Here is a 23,380-nt window from a genome sequence, read left to right as displayed (position 1 = left end):
AGCAGCAGGGCAGGGATCTGCAGACCCCTCCCCATCAGCAGATTTGAGACTCTGATCCCTGCCCCCAGCAATAGCTCCAAATGGAGATGCTGCAGGCTGCACCTCCCCTAAGTCATGCAATCGTTTGGTAGAAAAGGAAACAGCCAACAGCATTGCCAAGGCTGCTCAGGGGCATGGCTTTGGTTAGTGACATGGCTTTGGTTAGTGCTGGCATGGCTTTGGTTAGTGCTGGAATGGCTTTGGTTAGTGACATGGCTTTGGTTAGTGCTGGCATGGCTTTGGTTAGTGCTGGTATAGCTTTGGTTAGTGACATGGCTTTGGTTAGTGCTGGTATAGCTTTGGTTAGTGACATGGCTTTGGTTAGTGCTGGAATGGCTTTGGTTAGTGCTGGTATGGCTTTGGTTAGTGTTGCCATGGCTTTGGTCAGTGTTGCCATGGCTTTCATCACCTGGTGGCCACAGAAGTCTCTTGACATCACAGTGGCCTCCTGAGGCTGGGCAGCAGCCTGGCTCCCCCTAGTCCCCGTGTGTGTGAACCACCCCTGTGCTTTCTCCTGAGATGAGAGGAGAGCCCTTGGCTGCTGCACCCTCTGCACTGACTTCCTGCCTGCTGCCATGCCATAGGTTTCCCCTCAGAAGCAAGCCCCAGGCTGTGCTGTGAGCTGGAAGCACCAGGCAGACTCAGCAGCCAGCACATGATCATCAGATGGCTCTGAAAGCAAATACCTCTTTGACTGAGCTCAGGAAATCACTTCCTGCTCTGCTCTGCCTGCTGGGGAGCTGCTGCAATCTCCTTTCTGGATGTTACCTTCACCCCTGCACATCCCCCTTCTTGCCCAAGCTCAATGTACCCCAAGTACCAACATCTAGACTCTTCAGATCAAAATCACCCAGGAGCCAGCAATGGTCCCTGGCAGCCCAGCAGGCAGCTGTGTGCTGAGCTGCAGCCAAAGCAGAGAGAGAGCTCAGGGAGGGGGATGCTGCCCCTCTGCTCTGCTCAGACCCTACCTGCAGCACTGCCTCCAGTGCTGGGTCCCCCAGAATGAGCAGGACCTGGAACTGCTGGAGAGGCTCCAGAGGAGGCCAACAAGATGATCATAGGGCTGAAGAACCTCCCCTATGGGGACAGGCTGGGAGAGTATGGGCTGTTCAGTCTGCAGAGGAGAAGGCTCCAGGAAGACCTTAAAGCAGCCTTCCAGTACCTGAGGGGCTCCAGGAGAGCTGAGGAGGAAATTTGGCAAGGGCTGGGAGTGACAGGATGAGGGACAACAGGTTTGAGCTGGGAGAGGGGAGACTGAGACTGGAGATGAGGAAGAAATTCCAGGGAGAATGGGGAGACTCTGGCACAGGTTGCCCAGGGAGGTGGTGGAAGCCTCATCACTGGAGGTTTTTAAGACAGGCTGGATGTGGCTGTGAGCAACCTCCCAACCTTCCCAGTGACTCCCTGCAAACCTCCCAACCTTCCCAGTGACTCCCTGCAAACCTCCCAACCTTCCCAGTGACTCCCTGCAAACCTCCCAACCTTTCCAGGTGACTCCTGCAAACCTCCCAACCTTTCCAGTGACTCCCTGCAAACCTCCCAACCCTTCCAGGTGACTCCTGCAAACCTCCCAACCTTTCCAGGTGACTCCTGCAAACCTCCCAACCTTTCCAGGTGACTCCTGCAAACCTCCCATCCAGCACTTGCAGTGGTCTCCAGAAATGCTTTGGTCAAAGCAAGAATGATCTGGGTGCAGGCAAGGAGAGTCCCCATGGATTCATCCTCCTTGTGACCCCACACTGGGTATGAGAGACCTGTTTTCTGCCTTCCAGGGAGCAAACAAGCAGTGCAGAGCTCTCCTTTCAGACCTGGATCAGCAAAGCCATCTCTTCCCTGGGCTGAAGTTTGGCAGCCCACAGAGGCAGGAGTGAGGCTCCTGCACTAAATGGTTGAGGTTTTGTGCTTGTGTGGGCAGTAGAAGTGGAGATTCCTCTTCTCTTCAGGAAGCAGGAGCACAGGAAGGCAGGAAATGTCCTCTTGTCCCTCAGGAGCTCTGCTGGGCTTCCTGGAATTGCTCCAGGAGGATGAAAGGTGCTGCCAAGGAAATAATCAGGGGCCAAAATAAAAAGGCAGCACCAGGAGTCTTCCTCTTCAGGAAATTCCTTCCCCAAATCCAATCTGGATACAGATTTTAGTGGCTTCATGGCAGCTCTGCTTGGGATCAGCTCTCAGTGTGTTGCCCAAGGATGAGCAGAGGGCTATGGAGCCTGGGCTGCAGCGAGAGAAGCACAGCCAGCAGGGCAGGGAGGGGATTCTGCCCCTCTGCTCCACTCTGCTGAGACCACAGCTGCAGCTCTGGGGCCAGCTCTGGAGCCTCTGTGCCAGGAAGGCTCTGGAGGGGCTGGAAGGTGTCCAGAGCAGGGCCATGAGGAGGAGCAGAGGGCTGGAGCTGCTCTGCTGTGAGCACAGACTGAGGGAGTTGGGGCTGTGCAGGCTGGAGAGGAGAAGGCTCCCAGGAGACCTCATTGTGGCCTTCCAGGATGTGCAGGGGGCTGCAAGAAAGCTGGGGAGGGACTTCTGAGGGTGTCAGGGAGGGATAGGACTGGGGGGGATGGAGCAGAACTAGAAGTGGGGAGATTGAGATTGGCTGTGAGGAAGAAGTTGTTGCCCAGGAGGGTGGTGAGAGCCTGGCACAGGCTGCCCAGGGAGGTGGTGGAAGCCTCCTGCCTGGAGGTGTTTGCAGCCAGGCTGGAGGTGGCTGTGAGCAACCTGCTGTGCTGTGAGGTGTCCCTGCCCATGGCAGGGGGTTGGAGCTGGCTGAGCCTTGAGGTCTTTTCCAGCCCTGACAGCTCTGTGATTCTATGATTCTCTGTTCTTCATGCATCAACATCAGACTTGAAGGCTTGCTGGAGAAATTGCAGAACCAGTCTTATCTATGCCTGAAGATCTCCAGAGGGAACAAAGTTTCACCTTACATCACACATAGGGAAACCTGTGCAACCAGAGATGCCAGAACCAACCTTCTCTGCCTCCAGCATCACCACGTGCCTGCTGTCACTGCTACCAGCAGATGTGGAGCTGAAGCAGCCACAGGAGAAAGAAAAGGAGGGGTGGGAAAGACTGCTGTGAGGACAGAGTTGCATCATCTTGGAGAGTGCTTGCACAAGGTGGCTTTCTGCCCAGGCAAGAGAAGTGGCACAAAGTGATGAATTCCATTCAGCAGCTCCCTGGAATTCACATCCTCTCTGGCCATAAGCCAGCTTCAAATGACAAGGAGGAGCAGCGGGCTGGAGCTCCTCTGCTGTAGAGACAGACTGAGGGAGTTGGGGCTGTTCAGTCTGGAGAAGAGAAGGCTCCCAGGAGACCTCATTGTGGCCTTCCAGTATCTGAAGGGGGCTCCAAGAAATCTGGGGAGGGACTTTTGAGGGGGTCAGGGAGGGATAGGGCTGGGGGGGATGGAGCAAAACTAAAAGTGGGGAGATTCAGATTGGATGTTAGGAAGTTCTTCCCCATGAGGGTGTTGAGAGACTGGCACAGGGAGGTGGTGGAAGCCTCCTTGAGGTCCTTTCCAACCCTGACAAATCTCTGATTCTCTGACTGTCTCTCCTCCAACACCAACAGCTGCACAGTCAATTTAGCTAAGGTAACACAGGTACAGCAGAGAGAAGACAAGATTCAGAAGCAAGCTTGGGAGAAGCACTGGGACAGCCATTTGTAACCCCAGGCAGTGCTCTCCCAGCCCAGATCCCCTTCCCTTGTGCCAAGGGCAAAGCGAGAGACTCACCGCTGGCTCCTCTCCGGGATGGTGTTGGCTCCCTGCAGGTCCGAGAGCGGCGTGCGGGGGCTCTTCCGAGGGATACCTGCGGCAGCAGTGACACAACGGCAGCTGTTGGAGCCTGGCTCCTCACCAAGGGGCAGGCAGTGCACACTTACAGGCAGGAGGAGCCAAGATGCGTCACGGCACGTGCTGGGCAGACGAGGGTGCCGAGGATGCCAACGTCCCCATGGCCTAGGCAGCTCTAGCCCTGCTGCTGAGTAACCCTGCTTGCTCAAGTCTGCCAGCTGCCCACCCACACAGGCACAGCTTGGCCCAGCCAGGCTGCAAATGGGCTGAAGGAAGAGGTTGCTGTGATGGGGGAGAGCAGCCACCCCTGTCCTGCATGGCTGAGGCACCTGAGGTTGTTCAGCCTGAAGCAGGCTGAGAGGAGACCTCATTGCTCTCTCCAGATACCCAAAAGGTTGGAGTGAGGCCAGCGTTCAGTGACTGCAGTGGGTTTGGAAGGGACCCCCCAAAAGTCACCTTGAACAACTTCTCTGCACTCAGCAGGGACACCTCCAACCAGAGCAGGCTGCCCAGGGCCACATCAAGTCTGATCTTGAATGTCTCCAGTGATGGGGCCTCAACTGTGGCCCTGTTCCAGCAGCTCACCACTGTTGGCCTCTTCTCCCAAGTAATTCATGACAGAACAAGAGGAAATGGCCTCAGGATGCACCAAGGGAGGGTTAGGATGGAGACTGGGAAGAATTTCTTTGCTGCCAGAGTGGTCAGGAGTTGGAAGAGGCTGCCCAGGGAGATGGTGGAGTCTCCATCCCTGGAGGTGTTCAACAACCAAGGAGATGTGGCACTTTGGGACATGGTCTAGTGGTCACAGAGTGCTGGGTAGAAGGTTGGATTTGATGACCTTTGAGGTCTTTTCCAACCTTAATGCTTCTCTGAGAATATTCTGCTGGGCATGGGACAGGCCACTTGCTTTGTAGGAGGAAAACCATTCAGGCCTGAGCTTGGAAAACTGGTCAGTTATTGGTGGCACTTCCCTTCCCTTCCCTTCCTGGAGATGGATGGACAGGGACAAGCCCAGCAAGCATGTCCTGCTTGGGGAGGCTGGGCTGCTACAGAATCTGTGTCCTCTGACATCCAGTTCTGCTGTCCCCAGCATAAGAAGGGCACAGAGGTGTTTTAGTGAGTCCAGAGGAGGCCACAAAAGTGATCTGAGAGCTATGAGGCCAGGCTGAGGGAGCTGGGGGTGTTCAGCTTGGAGAGGAGAAGACTCCAGGGAGACCTCAGAGCTGCCTTCCAATAGCTGAAGGGATCCTACAGGAAGGTTGCAGAGGAACTTTTCCTGAGGGTGTCTAGAGCCAGGCCAAGGGGGAATGGTTTGAAGCTGAGGGAGAGCAGGGTCAGACTGGAGCTGAGGAAGAAGTTCTTCAGTCTGAGGGTGGTGAGACTCTGGAACAGGCTGCCCAGAGAGGTTGTGACTGCCTCCTCCTTGGGGGTGTTCCAGGCCAGGCTGGATGAGGCCTTGAGCAGCTGAGTCTGAGAGGTGTCCCTGGCCATGGTGGGGAGGTTGGAGGAGATGAGGTTGTAGGAGAAAAAATGATGGAGTTTCAACGAACCACTTGAGTCTGAGTGAAGAATTAAACCACCTCTGCTCCTCTGCAGGAATCAGGGACACCTGCTCTAAGGTTTCTTGCAGGAAAAGCAGCTTTGTGAGGACTGAACATGCAACCACTGTACTTACCCTGCTCAGCTCTGCAGAGAAGTCTTTGCCTGTGTTGCATTTACGCCTACATTACACCATGTGTATGTTAGCAGCTCTGGCTGAGCACCTGCCCTTGCAGACTGCTTAGAACGTACGATGTGAAGGCAGAGAACAGTGGCAGCAAAGTGACACAGTTGAAGAGAAGAGCCCCAGGGAGCTATTTTTACAGACATATAAGAGAGCAGTGCAGGCAAGAGTGTCTGTGTTGGCATGCAGGGTGAGTTTATGATGTGACAGAGGAGTGAGGAAGAAGAAATGGAGACCAAGTGCATCTTTAACCAGCTCGTCCTGTGAACAAACCCCTGCTAACTGCTTCACTTTGAAGTCAAAGTCCTCAGGAACATTAATTTCAAAAGCCAAAGTTATTTCCAAAGTCCAATGGAATCCAAAGAAAAGTCACATTCCAGCTGTATCAGCCAGGAATATCCTTAGTGGACTGGTAGTGCTTTGAACTTCCTAGCACATGTGTGGTAACAAAATAAAACACACTCAAAATCATCTCATCATACAGTGGTTTGGCTTGGGAGGGACCTTTAAAGGTCATCTGGTCCAAGCCCACTGCAGCAAGCAGAAAAATACCCCTGGCTGATATCAGCATCCTGACTTAACAGGAGCCAGTAGAGGGGGAGAGCTGCCAGCAAAATGATGCCACATCTCAAGAGATTCACACAGTGGGTTGGGTTGGAAGGGACCTTGAGGCTCTTCCAGTTCCAACCCTGCTGCCATGGGCAGGGACACTTCCCACCAGCCCAGGTTGCTCAAGGCCTCATCCAGCCTGGCCTTGAGCACCTCCAGGGAGGGGACACCCACATTCTCCCTGGGCAAGCTGGATTTCATCTGACTCTTCAAACCCCACCTATTAATTCCCCCAACAGGCTGTGAGGCAGCTGGTTTGACGCTGGTGGGCTGGTCTCCCCGCTGTCCACTCTGAAGGCACCTGGTCTCCATTTCCTGCCATGTGTGTGTGGTATCAAGGGGAAGGGTGGGTGGTGGAGCCTTACTGTACTTCTCCTCCTTGCACCTCTGCAGGATCTCTAAGCTCCTCTGGTGAACTGGGTGGTGGAGAAAGCTAAAACTATCCACACTTTTCAAAACGGCACATGGCACTGCATCGTCATGCCCTTGGGAAGCAAAATGAAAACAAAAACACAACAAAACAAAACACACACACACAACAAAAGGAGAAAAGAGAAAGATTATATAAAGCAGAAATCAGGAGAGGGGGAAGGAGAAGCCCCAAGGGGTGTGAGAACAATTTAACCTCCCTTCCCTCTGGACACGGCGCTGGGGCAGGGGAGGAATCACCCCCCAGCTCTGCTCACAAGGCTTAGGAGCCAGAGCATCAGCACTGCATAATCACTCTGAGATTATTTGGGCCAACACATAGACAGGATTAGAGAAATCTTTGCTGTGATTAAGTGCTTTGTAAACTGTTCTCTGTGCCTCTGCCGAGCATTGTTCCCTGCGTGGATGCTCCCAGACATGGCCACCTCCAATCCCCCACCCTGCACCCCAGAGCTGGGCTCTGCTCTGCTATTGGCAATCAGAAAAGGAAAACTGGTAATTAAAAAAGGAAGAATAGGAATTGGCAGTTAAAAAAAGAAAACCAGAAATTGGGATTTAAAAAGAAGAAAAATGGGAATTGGCAATTAAAAAAGGAAGAATAGGAATTGGGAATCAAAGAAGTAAAATAAGGAACTGGAAATTTAGAAGAAGAATAATTGGAGTTGGGAATTAAAAAAATAAAGAATAGGAATTGGCAATTTAAAAAGGAAAATAAAAATTCACAATTAAAAAAGGAGAAATAGGAATTGGAAATTAAAACCAAAAGGAAAAATAGGAATTGGGAATTAAAAAAGGAGAAATAGGAACTGGGAATTGAAAAGGGAAGAATAGGAGTTGGGAATTAAAAAGAAGAAAAATAGGAACTGGGAATTAAAGAAGGAAGAATAGGAACTGGCACTTCAAAAAGAAAGAATAGGAATTTGGAATCAAAAAAGGAAAAGTGGAAATTGGAATTTAAAAAGAGGAAAATAGGAATTGGGAATTAAAAAAGGAAAAGTAGGAATTGGGAATATAAAAAGAAAAATAGGAATTGGGAATTTCAAAAGGAAGAATAGGAATTGGAAATTCTAACTAAAAAATAGGAACTGGCAATTAAAAAAGAAAGAACAGGAATTGGGAATTAAAAGAGGAAAAATAGGAACTGGCAATTAAAAAAGGAGAAATAGGAATTGGGAATTTAGACTAGAATAGAATAGAATTGTCAGGGTTGGAAGGGACATACATACATAGAATAAACCGGGTTGGAAGACACCTTCAAGATCACGGTGTCCAACCCATAGCTTCCTTTGCAAAGGAAGAATAGGAATTGGGAGTTTACAAAAAAGAAAATTAGCAACAGGCAATTAAAAAGGAAAGGATAGGAACAGGGAATTAAAAACGGAAGAAATAGGAAGTTGGGATTAAAAAAGGAAAATCAGAAACTGGCAATTACAAAAAGAAAAATAGGAATTGGGGATTAAAAAGAAGAAAAATGGTAATTGGGACTTGAAAAGGGAAAAATAGGGATTGGCATTTAAAAAAGGAAGAACAGGAACTGGGAATTAGAAAGAAGAAAAGCAGGAATTGGGAATTTAAAAAAAGGAAAAATAGGAATTGACAATTAAAAAGGGAAAATAAAAATTCACAACGAAAAAAGGAGAAAGAGGAACTGGACACTCACTGTTTAAAAAAGGAAAAAGTAGGAATTGGGAATGAAAAAAGGAAGAGTTGAAAATGGCCATTTAAAAAGGAGAAATAGGAACTGGGAACTGAAAAGGGAAGAACAGGAATTGGAAACTAACAAAGGAAAAATAGGAATTGGGAATTAAAGAAGGAAAAATAGGCACTGGGAATTAAAAAAGAAGGTATAGAAATTGGGAACTTAAAAAGGGGGAATGGGAATTGGGAGTTAACGAAGTAAAATAAGAAACTGGAAATTACAAAGAAGAAGAATGGGAATTGGGAATTAAAAATACAGACTAGGAATGGATAATTTAAAAAGGAAAATAAAAATTCACAATTAAAAAAGGAGAAATAGGAATTGGACATTGCTTTAAAAAGGAAAAAATCAGAACTGGGAATTAAAAAGGAGGAATAGGAATTGGGAATTAAAGAAGTAAAATAAGGAACTGGAAATTAAAAAGAAGAAGAATGGGAATGGGGAATTAAAAGAGAAAAAAGGGGAACTGGGAATTTAAAAAAGGAAAAAGAGGAATTGCCAATTAAAAAAGGGAAACACAAATTGCCAATTAAAAAAGGAGAAATAGGGACTGGATTTTTTTTTTTAAAGGAAAAAATAAGAATTGAGAATTAAAGAAGTGAAATAAGGAACTGGCAACTAAAGAAGATAAAATAGGAATTGGGAATTGAAAAAGGAAAACCAGAAACTGGGAACTGAAAAAGGAAGAGTAGAAATGGTTTGTATTAAAGAAAGGCTTTGTGCTCCTCAAGGGCAAGGGCCAGAGCCTGGAGCCAGGCAGGATGAGTTTGTGGTCACAAGTTGGGAGGAATCATCCTTGCGTGGCCAAGACTCTTTGGTTGGCCCAGCTCCAGCTCCAGGGCAGGGGAGAGGTTCCCCAGGAGGCACCATGCAAAGTGATGTCTCCATCATGGGTTAGGTGGCCAGGTCATGGGACACACCATGATCCTGTGGAGCTGTGCTGAGGTCACTGAGGAGTTCCACCCAGGGAAGCCTTTCATAGCAGCCTGGTGAATCACCAGAACCTTCCTGAGGAGCACGGCCAAGAGGCACCTTCCTCACATTTACACTGCTCCATGCTCCTCAGGGGGACCTCAAAGACCATTAGTTGGCAAGTACAGGGTGGAGGTGGTTGGACTCTTCTCAAGGGGCTCATTTTTTGGTGCCTGGCTTCAAGAAGCAATCTCTGGAATTCAAGAGGATGGTTTTGAGAGAGTGGTGTAATGGATATCAGACATAACTGGCACCAAGCCAAGCAGCAGCCCTTGCTGGCAAATGCAAATGCAGAGTCCAGCAGGGGAGGGCATAGCCCCAGGACCACAAATCCTTCATCTGAGTGAAGATTTGGGGCATTCAGCCCTCACAGGAGCATAAGGTAGGCATGGGGACCGTGACCTTCTTGCTTTTGACAAATGCATGAAAGGAGGTTGGAGGGAGGTGGGAGTCGGTTTCTTCTCCCAAGAAACAAGTGACAGGACAAGAGGAAATGGCCTCAAGTTGCACCAGGGGAGTTTTAGGTTGGACATAAGGAACATATTTCTTCCCCAAAAGGGTTGTCAAGCCCAGGCTGCCCAGGCCAGTGGTGGAGTCTCCATCCCTGGAGGGATTTCAAAGCTGTGGAGATGTGGTGCTGACAGCCATGGGTTAGCGGTGCCCTGGCAGGGTTGGGTTAAGGGTTGGACTTGATGATCTGAAAGGTCTCTTCCAACCACAATGTTTCTATGATTCTGTGACTCAATGATTTGTGTCCAGCAAAACCAAGATGAGCAAGGTGGGAGTCTCCACAGCCTGGTTTACACAAAGAGCACAAATCAACAAAGAGTTAGGGTTGGGTTCGGTTTTCTACATCATAAATTCAGATCAGTGATACAGCAAAGACAAACCCCCAAACCCACCAATCAGCCAAATTTCTGCCCTAAAAAGCTTGAGAAAGTTAATTAAAGTTCAGTAACAGCTCTGGGTCAAATTAGGTCTTTTTGAACCATCCCAGTCCTCCCTGATAAGCTCAATAATAATCATACTAATAAAATAGTAATAATTGAAGGCCACCCTTCAGCTAATTGCAGCTCCTTAATCCTGGCACATTTCACCTGAGGGTCCTCGGGTAAAACTCTTCCTTTCCAACCCTCTCCTTGGATGAATCATGGACTTAGCTGATAGTTGGACACCTTCAGTGGCCCCAGGGAAAATCCTGGTGACAGTACTTTGCTGCTCTTCACCTCTGGCTTCAGGAGGACAATTCTGTGGTCACTAAAAGCTTCACTGCCAGAGTCTTTGGAGCACAAAAATAAAGGAGAGTCCCCAAAGCCAGCAGGAAAAACTGCTGATTATCCTTATGGAATCATCTGGAGACTTTCAAGCCCCATCTGGATGTGTTCCTGTGTGACCTGTGATAGCTTCTATGGTCCTGCTCTGGCAGCAGGGTTGGACTCGATGATCTCCTGTGGTCCCTTCCAGCCCTAACATCCTGTGAGCCTGTGCTCCTGTGATCTGGCTGGCACTGCTGGCCTGGAGAAGATTACTCCAGGGATGATGTGAAAATAAAGCAGAGCAGAAATGGGAAGAGCTGCTCCTGCAGAAGCTGAAGGAGATCTTTCATTCAGATCCCCTGCTGGGTGCTGAAGGAATGACTCAGGGGAAAGCAAGGGGGAGAGAGTTGGGGTTAGGCAAAAAGGGAGCAAAGAGCCTTAAATAAATAAATGCATGCTTCTGGACTTTTCCTGCTTCTTAAGGACACCTCCCTGGTGGGTGGTGGCAGCAGCAGAGGAGCTCAGAAAGCAAGGATGTGGCAGCCTTCAGTAAAAATGATACAGGGACTCATCACACCTGGGTGGGTGGAGAGGCGAAGCTCTTCCCAGCTAATTCACCAGGATCTCATTAAAAGCTTCCTGGCCATGGGGGGAGGAGATCAAATCAAGTTAATTACAAGAAAGAAGTCTCTGGAGTGTGTCCAGAGAACGGCCACGAGGAGGAGCAGAGGGCTGGAGCTGCTCTGCTGGAGAGACAGACTGAGAGTTTGTTCAGTCCAGAGAAGAGAAGGCTCTAAGCAGAGCTACTTGTGGCCTTCCAGGATCTGAAGGGGGCTCCAAGCAAGCCGGGGAGGGACTTTTGAGGTGTCAGGGAGGGATAGAACTGGGGGGGGATGGAAAGAAACTAGAAGTGGGGAGATTCAGATTGGATGTGAGGAAGAAGTTGTTCCCCAGGAGGGTGGTGAGAGCCTGGCACAGGTTGCCCAGGGAGGTGGTGGAAGCCTCCTGCCTGGAGGTGTTTGCAGCCAGGCTGGAGGTGGCTGTGAGCAACCTGCTGTGGTGTGAAGTGTCCCTGCCCATGGCAGGGGGGTTGGAGCTGGCTGAGCCTTGAGATCCCTTCCAACTCTGACAGTTCTGTGACTCTATGAAGCCAGCAAGGTTTGGTTGAGACAAATAAAAATGACTTTGGTGAAAGGTTTGGGTGAATAAATGAACTAAATTTAGCACACAGTGGCCTGCTGCTGTCTGTGGGGATAGGGGAGTGATTCCACAGGCATCTGCTTTGTGGTGCTCTGGCAAGATGGGTGTGATTTTGGAGGACAACTGGACATGGGATGGCCACTCCATTCTGGATGAGGCCTCAGCAGCTAAAGCAAGATGGAAATACTGCTATGGCTCTCACTTTGCTAAGCTCTACCTGGGCAGAAGTCATGCCAGGAGATGGTGGCTACCACTCCAAAGAGGGCAAAGGCAGCTGACCACGAGTGGTCCCAGCTCCACCACCACTTGCAGGCGAAGCTTTCCCAAGGGATAAGGCAACCCTCAGTATGGGAATTAGGTGCAGGTAGCCTCCTCCCACCAGTTCTGCCTCTGGGGGAGCTGGGGCTGGTCAGTGTGGAGAGGAGAGGGCTTCAGGGAGACCTTGGAGTGTCCTTCCAGGACCTGAAAGGGCTCCAAGGGACAATGGCCTTGGGCTGGAGGAGGGGAGATTGGGGATAGGGAGAAAATTCTTGGGTGTGAGGGTGGGGAGACACTGGAGCAGATTGCCCAGGGGGGTTCTGGATGCCCCCTGCCTGGGGGTGTTCAGGGCCGGGTTGGATGAGGCTTTGTGCAGCCTGGGCTGGTGGGAGGGGGTTGGAACTGGATGAGCTTGAAGGTCCCTTCCTACCCAACCCATTCTATGACTCCATATAATGGTGGCTTCCTTGTGCCTTTTCCCCAGGGCAAGCTGAAAGTGAGCACAGAAACTCAGGGTATGAATTACCTGAGGGCTGGTTGGGACGTTGAAGCCAAACTGTATCCAGATTTCTAAGGGGGTTTTTGGGGTTGTTTTCTGGGTCTCGAACCCAGAGGTTACAAAGCACAAAGCCATTTGCAAGCAGGCTAAAGGACACCAGATAGATAGCAGAGCAGCAAGGCACATGAGGAAAGGTCGAGAAGTTCAGCCACTGGTTAGTGTTGGTATGGAAAGGAAAGGTGATGGGAGAACCCAGGTATAGAATTGCCTCAAGCTCTCCTGGGCTCTATTTTAGATCAACATAGAGACAGAAACAAGTTATGGCCACAAACTCGGGACTGAAGAGCAGGCACAACTGATGGGCTTGAAATCACCGCTCAGATCCTGAGCCAAAGCATTTTTAGTGTCTCCTCCAGCAGCTGGCTGGAGTGCAGCCTGGCTTGGCTGGAGTGCAGCCTGGCTTGCAAGGAAGATGAAAAGGCCACGCTAGGAAAATGCAAACAGGGCTGTTGGAAGCCAGCTCCTTTGAGTGTCATTTCTCCCAAATGGCTTTTGCCATCCACCTCTCAGTGCTACAAAATGCTGCTGTCCATTAATGCTGTGGCCATGTGCCAGAGAGACCCAGGCTAGAGAGAAATCTTTGCTCTTAGGCCAAGCAGTTCAGGAGGAGTTCATGAGCCGAGAGCTGATTTTTGCCTCCTTGGGCTGTTGTTACTCAACTCTGAACAGGACAATTACTCTTTCTGCTCGCATGGTTCCCGTCCCTAATTCCTTGTCCCTGGCTCTCCTCGATGCACACCTCTCTGACTAAGAAGAGTTCATGGTGCAGCTCTGTGCTCCATTTGAACCCAGCTGATGTTTTTCCCTGCTGAGGCTCTAATTTCAGCACGAATTTCAAGCCCTCCTGTGCCCAGAGATGAATACCAATAGCTGCTACTTGTCGTCCCCACATTGCATGATGCAGAGTAATGGTCTCAAAGCACAGTGCCTGCCCCAGCATGAGGCTGCACCATCCCTTTCCTTTCATTCAATGCCCCCGAGCTCAGCAGGAGGCAGCTCAGGGTGACTGCAAAGCAATGAGTTGGGCTAGACAAGAGGCACAACCTCTTGCAGCTTCAAGGGTGAACAGCTTAAGAAATTAGAGAGAAGGATGAAAGCCTTTTTTTGTTGGTTTGCAGATGGAGCCAACAGCTCAAAAAGCTATGGCAAAAAAGAATAAAAATAATTTGTCTAACTTGGTGAATAATTCCCTTAGAATCATGGAATGGTTTGGCTTGGAAGGGACCTTAAAAGTTATCCAGTTCCAATGAAGACATTGCACCAGCCCAGGCTGCTCAGGGCCTCATCCAGCCTGGCCTTGAACACCTCCAGGGAGGAGACAGCCACAGCCTTCCTGGGCAACCTGTTCCAGGTCTCCCCACATGGAACAGGGCAGGTTGAGACTGGAGATCAGGAAAAATTCTTTGTGCTGAGGGTGGGGAGACACTGGAAGAGGTTTCCCAGAGAGGTTATGGATAACCCCTGGTGTTCCAGGCCAGGCTGGATGAGGCCTTGAGCAACCTGGGCTGGTGGGAGGTGTCCCGGCCCATGCTGGGGTGGTTGGGACTGGATGGTCTTTAATGTCCCTTCCAACCCAACCCATCCCATGATGCTATGTCTGTGTTTGGATCATTCAGATGTTCCTCTGCATGAATCCTACGAAAAGGAAAACTCCAAGCAGCAGTGAGGTGAAAATCCTTTCATACCAGGTGCCAAAACCCAAACACATCTTTAAGGGTCAATCTAATTTGCTGTTCTAAAGAGGTTTTAATCAATTTGACATCTGGCTGAACATGAGCCAGCAGTGTGCCCAGGGGGCCAAGAAGGCCAAGGGCATCCTGGCCTGCAGCAGGCAGAGTGTGGCCAGCAGCAGCAGGGAGGTCATTGTGCCCTGGGCTCAGCACTGCTTAGGCCACCCCTGGAGTCCTGTGGCCAGCTCTGGGCTCCTCAGTTTCAGAAGGCCACTGAGAGACTTGAAGGTGTCCAGAGAAGGGCAAGGAGGCTGGGGAGAGGTCTGGAGCACAGCCCTGGCAGGAGAGGCTGAGGGAGCTGGGCTTGCTTAACCTGCAGAAGAGGAGGCTCAGGGGAGACCTCATTGCCCTCTACAACTCTCTGAAGGGAGGTTGTAGCCAGGTGGGGGTTGGTCTCTTCTCCTGGGCAAGCAGCACCAGAACAAGAGGACACAGACTCAAGCTGTGCCAGAGGATCTCCTGAGTCCCCATGGCCAGTGGCAGCATAGCAAGGATTCTTTCTTCACACAGTATCACAGTCTCACAGTACCGCCAAGGTTGGAAGACCTCAAAGCTCATCGAGTCCAACCTGTCTCCACAGACCCCAGGACTAGCCCATGGCACCCAGTGCCACATCCAATCCCCCCTTGAACACCTCCAGGGACGGCGACTCCACCACCTCCCTGGGCAGCACATCCCAATGACGAACGACTCGCTCGGTGAAGAACTTTCTCCTCACCTCGAGCCTAAACCTCCCCTGGCACAGCTTGAGACTGTGTCCTCTTGTTCTGGGGCTGCTTGCCTGGGATAAGAGACCAACCCCTTCCTGGCTACAACCTCCTTTCAGGTAGTTGTAGAGGGCAGTGTGGTCACCCCTGAGCCTACTCTTCTCCAGGCTAAACAACCCCAGCTCCCTCAGCCTCTCCTCACAGGGCTGTGCTCAAGGCCTCTCCCCAGCCTCCTTGCCCTTCTCTGGACACCTTCAAGTCTCTCAATGTCCTTCCTAAACTGAGGAGCCCAGAACTGGACACAGGACTCAAGGTGTGGCCTAACCAGTGCAGAGTCCAGAGGCACAATGACCTCCCTGCTCCTGCTGGCCACACTATTCCTGATGCAGGCCAGGATGCCATTGGCCCTCTTGGCCACCTGGGCACACTGCTGGCTCATGTTTAGGCAGCTGTCAATCAGCACCCCCAGGTCCCTCTCTGTTTGGCAGCTCTCAGCCACTCTGCCCCCAGCCTGGAGCTCTGCCTGGAGTTGCTGTGGCCAAAGTGCAGCCCCTGGCACTTGGACTTGTTGAATGCCATCCTGTTGGCCTCTGCCCATCTGTCCAGTCGGTCGAGGTCCCTCTGCAGAGCCCTTCTGCCCTCTAACTGACCAACATCTGCTCCCAACTTGGTGTCATCTGCAAACTTGCTGATGACTGACTCAACCCCCTCATCCAGATCATCAATGAAGATGTTAAAGAGCATGGGGCCCAGCACTGATCCCTGGGGCACACCACTGGTGCCTGGCTGCCAGCTGGCTGTGGCACCATTCACCACCACTCTCTGGGCTCAGCCTCCAGCCAGTTCCTCACCCAGCTCAGAGTGCTGCTGTCCAAGCCATGAGCTGACAGCTTAGACAGCAGTTTGCTGTGGGGGATGGTGTCAAAGACCTTGCTGAAGTCCAGGCAGACCACATCCACAGCCTGCCCCACATCCACCAGGCAGTCACCTGGGCATAGAAGGAGATCAGGTTGGAGAGGCAGGACCTGCCCTTCCTAAATCCCTGCTGGCTGGGCCTGAGCCCTTGGCCATCCTTCAGGTGCAGTTATTGCCCCCAGGATAATCTGCTCCATCACTTTCCCTGGCACTGAGGTCAGGCTGCCAGGCCTGGAGTTTCCAGGTTCCTCCATCCAACCCTTCTTGTGGATGGGGACCACCTTGGCCAGTTTCAGTCACCTGGGACCTCTCCAGTGAGCCAGGGCTGGAGGAAAATGATGGAGAGTGGCTTGGCAGCTCATCTGCCAGCTCTCTCAGCACCCTGGGATGGATCCCATCCGGCCCCATGGACTTGTGAGTGTCCAAGTGGCTCAGCAGGTCCCAAACTAATTCCTCATGGATTTCCAGGGCATCACACTGCTTCCTGACCCCACTGCCCAGCTCAGGAGGCCACTCATCCTGGACTCCTGCCTTGCTGTTAAACATCGAGGCAAAGAAGGCGTTCAGGACCTCAGCCTTTGCCTCGTCATCAGTCACCGTGTTCCCCTCCAGCTCCAGTAAGGAGTGCAGGTTCTTCTTGCCCTTCTTTTTAGTGTTAATATACTTGTAAAGATGCTTTTCATTGTCTCTCACAGAGGTGTTCAGTTTCAGTTCCAGCTGGGCCTTTGCCTCTCTAATTTTATTCCTACATAATCTAACCACTTCCTTGAACACACCTGGAGAAGCCTTCCCCTCCTCCCAAAGGTGACACAGCCTCTTTTTCCCCTTCAATCCTCCAGGAGCTGCTTGCTCACCCAGGCCCAGAGCCTTCCCCTGGGCTCATCTTTCGGCACATGGGCACTGCCAGTTCCTGTGCCTTCAAGAGCTCCTGTTTGAAGCAGCTCCAACCCTCCTGGACCCCTCGGTTCCTGAGGGTTGGTACCCAGGGAACTTTACAAATAAGTTTCTTAAAGAGGCTGAAGTTTGCCCTCCTGCAGTCCAAGGTGAAGGTTCTGTTGGTGCTCCTCCCTATCTCCCTGCAGATTGAAAACTTCACTATCTCGTGGTCACTGCACCCTGGGCAGCCTCCCACGGTCACATCTCCCACCAGCCCTTCCCTATTGGAGAGCAGCAAGTCAAGCAGAGCCTGTCCCCTGGTAGGCTCACTTAATAGCTGCTTCAGGAAGCAATCCTCTATTGGCTCCAGGAATCTTCTGGACTGCCCTCTCTCTGCTGAATCAAGTTCCCAGCAGGTATCTGGCAGGTTGAAGTCCCCCACAAGGACAAGATCTGATGATCTTGAGACAGCCTCCAGTTGTTTATAGAATAATTCATCAGCCTCCTCCTCCTGGTTGGGTGGTCTGTAACAGACTCCAACCAGGATGTCAGATTTGTTGGGCTGCCCTCTGATTTTAACCCACAGGCTCTCAATTCCCTCATCTTCCACCTCAAGCTCTGTGGCAGAAAGTGTCTCCCTAATATACAAAGCCACCCCTCCTCCTCTCCTCCCTCGCCTGTCCCTCCTACGGAGCCTGTAGCCCCCCAGTGTAGCACTCCAATTGTGCCTGTTGTCCCACCATGTTTCTGAGATGGTGACTACATCATAGTCACCCTGGTGGATTAGGACCTCCAGCTCCTCTTGCTTATTGCCCAGGCTGCCTGCATTGGTGTACCTGCACTGCAGCTGGGCTCCCCACCTCTCGACTGACCCTACCTTGTGCCCTACTCTTTCCTCTGCAGAGGGACCGATATCCTCACCCACCCCCTTCAGACCTAGTTTAAAGCCCTCCTAATGAGCCCTGCCAACTCTAGTGCTAGGACTCTCTTGCCCCTCCTAGATAATTGCACCCCATCAGGACCCAGCAGGTCAGGTGCAGTAAAAGTTGTCCCATGATCAAAGAAACCAAAGTTCTGCTGCTGGCTTCCATGCAGGCTTTCTTGAACCACACTTCTAGTGGACCTGTTGGTGCTGCTGGCAGGAGACCTTCGTGCAGAGCTTTTGTTTGGGTCAGAAAGCTGTGCCAGGGGAGGTTTAGGCTGGAGGTGAGGAGAAAGTTCTTCCCAGCAAGAGGAATTGGCCATTGGGATGTGCTGCCCAGGGAGGTGGTGGAGTCCCCATCCCTGGAAGTGTTCAAGAGGCAACTAGATGTGGCACTTGGAGCCACAGTTTAGTTGTCAGGAGGTGTTAGGTATTAGGTCATAGGTTGGACTTGATGAGCTCTGAGGTCTTTTCCAACCTGGCTGATTGGATGGCTCTATAATTACCACCACCTCATTAGTCTGTGTAGCACCATTACAGACCTAAACTGATGGTGGGAAGGAGGCAGTGGGAGGGGAGCACACCTACCGCTTTTCTTCTCCAGGTATCTCTTCCCAGCCTCCCTGAAGGCCACCCCTGCCCTGAAGAAGGCCCTCAGGACAGCCCAGCGGAAGACAGCCACGGGGTCGATGCCGATCATGCCGCAGATGAAGGCGCTCCTGCTGCTGCGCAGCAGCGCCACGATGTCCGGCCGCATGTGGTCCGTGTTCTTCTCGCGGAAATCCTGCCAGGAGCGGGCAGAGGAACATCAGCAGGACAGACATTCACCACAGGCAGGCTGGGCTGGAGACACTGCAACAGCCTGCCCAGGAAGGCTGCAGCTGCCCCCTCCCTGGAGGTGTTCAGGGCCAGGCTGGATGAGGCCTTGAGCAGCCTGTGCTGGAGGGAGGTGTCCCTGCCCATGGCAGGGGGTTGGAACTGGATGATCTCTGAGATCCCTTCCAACCCAACCCATTCCAGGAATCTCTGAACTGTGATTCTCTGTCCAGTCAGGAGGAGTATTTCAGGAGCTTGCACCTTCTTCCTACCAGACAGAGATGCAGTTGAGAGAAGTCAAAGCCCCTGACAGCAACCAGTCCCAAGAGTCGTCACACTTGGCACCAGAGCTCCTGCTGAACTGCTAACAAGGATCTCAGCCTCTAAATTACTGACTTCAAACCTACCTGGAGAAGAGAAGGCCCCAGGGAGACCTTAGAGCAGCCTTCCAGTACCTGAAGGGGACTATTAGAGAGCTGGGGAGGGATTTTTGACAAGGGCTGGGAGAGACAGGATGCAGGACAATGGCTTTGAGCTGGGATATGGGAGACTGAGACTGGAGATGAGGAACAAATTCTTTGCAGTGAGGTGGGGAGACTCTGGCACAGGTTGCCCAGGGAGGCTGTGGATGTCCCATGCCTGGAGGTGTTCAGGGCCAAGCTGGATGAGGCCTTGAGCAACCTGGGCTGGTGGGAGGTGTCCCTGCCCATGGCAGGGGGTTGGCACTGGATGATCTCTGAGGTCCCCTCCAACCCAAACTATTCTATGACTATGAAAACCATCCCCAGTGAAAGGTACCAAAATCAACTGCCACCTCCAAGCATGCAGACTGCATTTCAGAGACCTTTGAAAGGACCCAGGCTGGATGAGTCGTGGGGCAGCCTGCGGTGGGCACAAACTCAGGACAGCTCTGGAGCCCTCAGTACAGGAAGGAGCCCACAAATGAGTACCCTCAGCTCACTCTGGGCCTCAACAGCTCCCACACAACCTGCTTCAGGTCATGAATTTGGGTTCTCCCAGCACTCAACTTAGGGTCAGGGGGTTGGAGCAGCTCTGTTATGGGGACAGACTGAGAGAGCTGGGGGTGTTCAGCCTGGGAAAGAGAAGGCTCTGGGGGGATCTTAGAGCAGTCTTTCAGTACTTGAAGGGGGCTACAAGCAGGCTGCAGAGGGACTGTTCCCAAAGGCCTGCAGGGACAGGACCAGGGGCAATGGTTTGAAATGAGAGCAGAGCAGATTGAGATTGGATGTGAGGAACAAGTTCTGCAGCAGGAGGCTGCTGGAACACTGCAGCAGGTTGCCCAGGGAGGTGGTTGAGGCCCCAGCCCTGGAGCTAGTCAAGGTGAGGCTGGACAGGGCTCTGGGCAGCCTGATCTAGTGGAGGATGTCCCTGCTGAGTGCAGGGGGTTTGGACTGGATGAGCTTTGGAGGTCCCTTCCAACCCAATCCATTCTGTAATAGGAAGTTCCATCTAAACATGTGTGACCGTTTCGGGCTGTGCCTTTGAGAGACAGGTGCTGGAACACTCTGGCTGAATGCTTTGGTGAAGACAATGAACACAGCGATACTCTAAACGAATTCCATTGGTAGATTGGTAGAATGCAGCTTTAAGTTTTAGTTCCGTTTGAATCTTTCTCAGTTCTGTTCTGTTCAGCCTGTCTGAGCAACTAGCCGGAGCTGACCTCGAATAAGAGCTAAGGGAAAAGCTACCTCTTCCACGCGCTTTGAGCCTAACAGAATCTCCTCCTCTAGCTCTTTTGGGAAAAAAGGGAGGTAGGAGGGAGAGAGGGGCTACAGCAGGGGGGAACCCTCCTCTGGCCAGAGGAGGGAGCTTTGTTCTGTATCACTTTCTTTGCTGGGCATTCCTGTATATATACTGTAAACATTGTATATTGTGTACACATGCACCGCATTTCATCCTGCTTGTAAATACAGCTTCAATTCATCTCCGCCTCTCTGACTGAGCCAGCCGTGGTTTCTTTGTGGGGGAGGGAGAACTGAACCTTCTCTCACCACCACAACATGAGAAGGAACTTTGCACTGATGGTGGTGGAGCACTGGGACAGGCTGCCCAGGTGGAGTCTCCACCTCTGGAGACATCCAAAACCCACTTGGATGTGTTCCTGGGTGATCTTCTCTAGGTAACCCTGATTTGGCAGGGGGGTTGGACCCAATGATCTCCAGAGGTCCCTTCCAACCCCTCCCATACTATGATACTGTGGACTTGGTCTAGTGGGAGGTGTCCCTGCCCACGGCAGAGGGCTTGGAACTAGATGATCTCTAAGGTCCCTTACAACCCAAACCATTCTGATTCTATGCAAGCGATGCTGGGCAAGATCTGCCAGGCTGCTCCTGGGACAGCACAACCATCAAATCACAGAATTCTGCTTCTGCCTTTTGTTTCTTGCCCCCATATTTGCTTTTTTATGTCCAGAAAATATTTTTTTCCTACCCACAGCATCTCCCAGCTGCTGCTGGAGCTGGTCACTTGCACTTACAATCACAGGCTTGCAGGTGTGAAGCCCCAGCTCCTTCCTCACACTCCCCCCCTACCAGAGCTGCTTCTCTTCATCACTGCCATGAATGACAATTGGGTCCAACTTGGAAATCATAAAGTCATGGAATGGTCCAGGTCAGAAGGGACTTCCAAAGCTCATCCAGTTCGACCTCCCTGCAGTCAGCAGGGACATCCCCAACTAGATCAGGCTGCCCAGAGCCCTGTCGAGCCTCATCTTGAATATCTCCAGGGAAGGAGCCTCAGCCACCTCCCTGGGCAACCTCTTCCAGTGTTCCTCCACCTTCATAGTGAAGAACTTCTTCCTGATAACAAAATCTGCACTTCTCTAGCTTGAAGCCATTGCCCCTGGTGCTGTCCCTGCAGCCTTTGCAAACAGTCTCTCTCCAGCCTTCTTGTAGCCTCCTTCAGGTACTGGCAGGCTGCTATCAGGTCTCCCTGGAGCCTCCTCTTCTCCAGACTAAAATCACAGTATCAGAGTACATTAGAAGTTGGAGGGACCTCAAGAGATCACAGGATCCAAGGCTCACAGGAGGTTAGGGGTTGGAAGGGACCTCCGAAGATCATGGACTCCAACCCCCCTGCCAGGGCAGGAGCAGAGAACCCAGCACAGGTCACACAGGAACACAGCCAGCTGGCTCTGGAAAGTCTCCACAGAACGAGACTTCACAACCTCTCTGGGCAGTCAATGCTCTATGACCCCCACATGAGGAAGATCCTTCTCATGTTGAGATGGAACCTCCTGTGCTACAGTTTCTATCCATTGCCCCTTGTCCTATCCCAGGCTGCAGCTGAGCAGAGCCTGTGCCCTACCAAAAGAGTAACTGAGTTGTCTGCATCATTCCATTTGCTCCCTGCTGAAAGGGCACCTTTAGCCTAGACCCTGACTGCAAGGATTGAAGGTAAAATTAAATTACCGTTGGATGCACAAGGAAAAGAATTCATCTTCATCAGTGACATTGATGAGGGGACAGACAGACAGACAGAGTCTGCTCAGCAAGTTTGCTGATGATCCCAAACTGGGAGGCTTGGCTGAAACACCTGAAGGCTGTGAGGCCATTCAGAGACTTGGACAGACTGAGAGCTGGGCAGAGGGGAACCCAAGGAGGTTCAACAAGGATGAGTGCAGAGTGCTGCACCTGGGCAGGAAGAATAAACTGCAGCAGCACAGGCTGGGAGGGGATCTGCTGGAGGGCAGCCCTGTGGAGAAGGACTTGGGAGTGCTGGGGGGGCAGCAAGCTCTGCATGGGACAGCAATGTGCCCTGGGGGCCAAGAAGGCCAAGGGGGTCCTGGGGTGCATTCAGTGGAGGGAGATTCTCCTTCTCCTCAACTCTGCCCTAGTGAGGCCCCACCTGAAATACTGCATCCAGTTCTGGGCTCCCCAGTTTGAAAGGGACAGGGATCTGCTGGAGAGAGTCCAAGGGCCCAAGGATGCTGAAGGGCCTGGAGCACTGCCTGGGGAGGAGAGGCTGAGAGCCCTGGGGGTGGTTAGCCTGGAGAAGACTGAGAGGGATCTGATCAATGTCTATAACATCTGAGGGCTGGGGGTCAGGAGGGAGGGGAGAGGCTCTGCTCACTGTGCCCTGGGATAGGCCAAGGGGCAATGGATAGAAACTGTAGCACAGGAGGTTCCACCTCAACAGGAGGAGGAACTTCTGCACTGTGAGGGTCCCAGAGCCCTGGAGCAGGCTGTCCAGAGAGGTTGTGGAGTCTCCTTCTCGGGAGCCTTTCCAGCCCTGTCTGGATGTGTTCCTGTGTGACCTGTGCTGGATTCTCTGCTCCTGCTCTGGCAGGGGGGGTTGGACTGGAAGCTCTCCAGAGGTCCCTTTCCAACCCCTAACCTCCTGTGAGCTGTGAGATGTAGAGAAAGTTCTTCCCAGCAAGAGGAATTGGCCCTTGGGCTGTGCTGCCAAGGGAGGTGGTGGAGTCCCCATCCCTGGAGGTGTTGCAGAGGGGATTGGACGTGGCCCTTGGAGCCATGGTTTGGTTGTCAGGAGGTGCTGGGTGACAGCTTGGACTTGATGAGCTCTGAGGTCTCTTCCAACCTGGCTGATTCTGTGATTCTAAGATTTCTTCTCCAAAGAATCTGCAAGGAACCTTTGTGGCTCTCCTTCCCCATCCTACTGCATCTCAGCATCAGCAGTGAGAGTCCCCCTCAGCCCAGGGAGGTGACTGAAGTGGGGACAGACCTTCACTCCGTACTTGACTTTGCCTGCGTAGTGCCGGATGATGAAGGCCGGCTCCATCACCGCCGGGAATTCGATGTAGGAGTTCCCCTCGTGCTGACGCTTGAACTTGTCCAGCAGCGTCTGGTTTGTGGCTTGAGGGAAGCTGAGTGGGAAGAATCAAACACAAGATTGCTGCAAACCCA

At 51.8% G+C, this 23,380-nt stretch overlaps 1 protein-coding gene across 1 annotated transcript in view; it reads right to left on the bottom strand.

Moving 5' to 3' along the window:
* The window catches only part of MYO9A (myosin IXA), a 221,133-nt gene that overhangs the window by 63,613 nt on the left and 134,140 nt on the right, over positions 1 to 23,380 (bottom strand). Inside the window, exons 12-15 of the mRNA XM_054169279.1 lie at positions 23,199 to 23,340; positions 18,267 to 18,462; positions 6,521 to 6,640; positions 3,764 to 3,839 (exon numbers count right to left, since the gene is read on the bottom strand). Coding sequence (XP_054025254.1) covers positions 3,764 to 3,839; positions 6,521 to 6,640; positions 18,267 to 18,462; positions 23,199 to 23,340 — 534 coding nt within the window. The remainder of the gene's footprint in view (positions 1 to 3,763; positions 3,840 to 6,520; positions 6,641 to 18,266; positions 18,463 to 23,198; positions 23,341 to 23,380) is intronic.

The sequence above is a fragment of the Dryobates pubescens genome, chromosome 17 (assembly GCF_014839835.1).
Source record: "Dryobates pubescens isolate bDryPub1 chromosome 17, bDryPub1.pri, whole genome shotgun sequence".
Lineage (NCBI taxonomy): Eukaryota > Metazoa > Chordata > Aves > Piciformes > Picidae > Dryobates > Dryobates pubescens.
The sequence above is the reverse complement of the archived record's forward strand: the minus strand, read 5'-3'. Positions and strand labels throughout refer to the sequence as shown.